Raw genomic sequence first — 2,269 nt, 5'->3', positions numbered from 1 at the left:
CAACCGATGTACTCATATTCAGTCTCGTCCACCCGATCGGATCATCGGACACATTAAGTGGTCGAGCTCATGCTCGAGTTGCAATAATTATTTTCTCCACCAAGAAACCTTATCACATACACATGTTAAGGCTTTTCTAGTCACACTCAGAGGCCATGTATTTGTGTACTTGGTGCCACTGTTTAGGGTTTCTGTTCCTCAGCTTTGTGTCCCATCCCACAATATTCCCAACCACAAAACCATTGGAAGATGATCTCCTCCTAACACTCATCCAACCCTTTCTCTTCCTAACCTAAACCCCAAACACCAATTCTTCCTAACCCCAAACTCCAAGGATAGATATCTAAACATTTTAATAATAATAATAATAATAATAATAATTAAGTAGTAATTTGATGTACTTAGCTTGAGTTAATTAATTCTATAAATCTATCACATAGTTACCGGCTCGGCTACATCAAGTTAAACTCATTATTGATATGGTTCTACACACATCTTATTGACTATCATGTTTAGCTCAGGTGCTTCTTGCCCAGTTGAACATGCCCATTAAGCCCTCGCCCCCGCTCTTTTCCTTCTCCTCCTCTTCCTCTGAATTTCCATCTGTGGCGAAGTTTTGACTCATCATGGTTATTAGGTCTAAATCATCTTCCTCTTCGGTTGCTTGGACGCGGAGTAGTGATCCATCTCTTACTCGTTCGGTCGGTTCTTCCTTCCATAGTGGGGGTGATTTAGGGTTTTTCGGAGGGTGGCACCGCGTCAAGCCCGCGAGGGCGTTGCGTTGAGTCGGCCACGGGTGGTTGTGCTCGGAGGTGTAGGTAATGACCAACATGTTGGGATTGGTTCGGCTACGCTCCACTTGCTTCCTCGCCGAGCATCCTTTGGAGCTGCTACATTTGTAGTATCCCCTAAAATTTTAGCAATGTTGCCAAAACAAAAAAAAAAACATTTTTTTTCATCAATATATCGAAGACCATGGACAACTACAACAATACAAAAGAAACAAGCTGAACAAACATAAACTTAATCAACTTCAAAGCATTGCCAAATGGTTAAGAAGATTAATTAATTAGTTAATTAATTAATTTTGTATGATTTAAACTTGTTAATGATGCAACTTAATTAACAACCAAAAACTTGAACCCCTTTTAATTACCTTGGATAAGGAGAGCCCTTGATAGGTTTCTGCCCATACTTCCTCCATGCCCACAGATCACAAGGAACAACCTCACCGCTGGTTCGCCCAGTTGCCGCCGCGGGCACGACTGGCGCCGGAATACAAACCACTCTCTTGGCTTGACCTTTCCTGAGTTAAAAGGCAACACAAAACAAGTTTCTGAAAGCACATAAATATTACAGTTGATTAATTAAAGATTAAACACAAGAAAGGAAGTAACCCTAATTTAGGGCTTAGCTTCTATATGTCTCCTCTAACTTCATGCAAGTCTAATTAATCCATGAGATAATGAGTGTGGGGACCTTCTTTTGATCCCTTGAGTGTTGGTGGAAGAGATCTCCATCTCAACGCCGCCGAGCACGGGCAGAGACGGCCTCGGGACCCCGGGTAGCTCACTGCCTCCGGGGGAGATCTGTAGAACCCTCAGCAAGTCATCACAAGGCCTAACCATGGCAAAGTTAAGCTCATCGCCACCACTAAAGTTGTTGTTGTTGTTGTTGTTAGGGCTTCTTGACGAAGGGAAGGATATTGGGTCATCAGTGGCCACCGGTTGAAGCTCCCCATGGCTTCGGCTACCCGATATGACGATGTCGGTGAGGTCCCCCCGATAGCCCTCCATCCTTGGCCAGAAGAAGTCACACATGGCTAGGTAGCAAGAGATGGAGACAGAATGGGCTTCCTCAAGAGAAACAAAAGAGGGACGGAGTTAAAATATTCATCACTTGCTTGTGCATTTTATGTAGAAGAAGTTGACTTTCTATATACAAAACCCTAATTAAACAACTTGTGGATTTGATCACATCGGTGGATGCATGAGCTATAACAGTTTTTTTTCCCTTTAATTCATTTTTGTATACAACAAACTAAACATTTTAATATTATATATATATGAAGTATTTTCCATTTTTGCATTGTATTAAAAAGGTCACATTATAATAAATTATGACAAGGAAAAAAAAAATTAAGATAGGACATTTGTTCTTGAATGAAATAGTGTCTTGTATTATTTTGATATTGACTGTATTGTCAAATCAAATGATTTAATGAACCCAATTTTTTATTTTATTTTCTAAAAGAGATGCCTTCATAAAT

General features: G+C 40.6%; 1 protein-coding gene across 2 annotated transcripts; it reads right to left on the bottom strand.

Moving 5' to 3' along the window:
• Window positions 1-380: 380 nt before the first annotated feature.
• Window positions 381-1,918, bottom strand: LOC122000204 (probable WRKY transcription factor 65). 2 transcript variants are annotated; one of them, XM_042554688.1, is made up of 3 exons: window positions 1,480-1,918; window positions 1,157-1,306; window positions 381-887 (listed from the first exon to the last, which is right to left on the bottom strand). In XM_042554688.1, the coding sequence occupies exons 1-3, from the start codon at window positions 1,818-1,820 to the stop codon at window positions 518-520; spliced, it is 861 nt and encodes a 286-aa protein (XP_042410622.1). In that variant the 5' UTR covers window positions 1,821-1,918; the 3' UTR covers window positions 381-517. The 2 variants fall into 2 exon arrangements, with proteins under 2 accessions (XP_042410622.1, XP_042410621.1); XM_042554687.1 differs by having other exon boundaries at window positions 381-908; window positions 1,480-1,909.
• Between the last annotated feature and the right edge of the window lie 351 nt (window positions 1,919-2,269).

The sequence above is a fragment of the Zingiber officinale genome, chromosome 7A (genome assembly GCF_018446385.1).
Source record: "Zingiber officinale cultivar Zhangliang chromosome 7A, Zo_v1.1, whole genome shotgun sequence".
NCBI classification, from domain to species: Eukaryota; Viridiplantae; Streptophyta; class Magnoliopsida; order Zingiberales; family Zingiberaceae; genus Zingiber; species Zingiber officinale.
This window is presented reverse-complemented; position numbering and strand designations above follow the sequence as displayed.

Coding starts and splice junctions, on each gene's coding strand:
- LOC122000204 (XM_042554687.1), bottom strand. CDS start 1,820: ATGTGTGACTTCTTCTGGCCAAGGATGGAGGGCTATCGGGGGGACCTC. Junction 1,307..1,479: donor ACTCAAGGGATCAAAAGAAG/GTCCCCACACTC, acceptor CTTTTAACTCAG/GAAAGGTCAAGCCAAGAGAG. Junction 909..1,156: donor AAGGGCTCTCCTTATCCAAG/GTAATTAAAAGG, acceptor CTAAAATTTTAG/GGGATACTACAAATGTAGCA.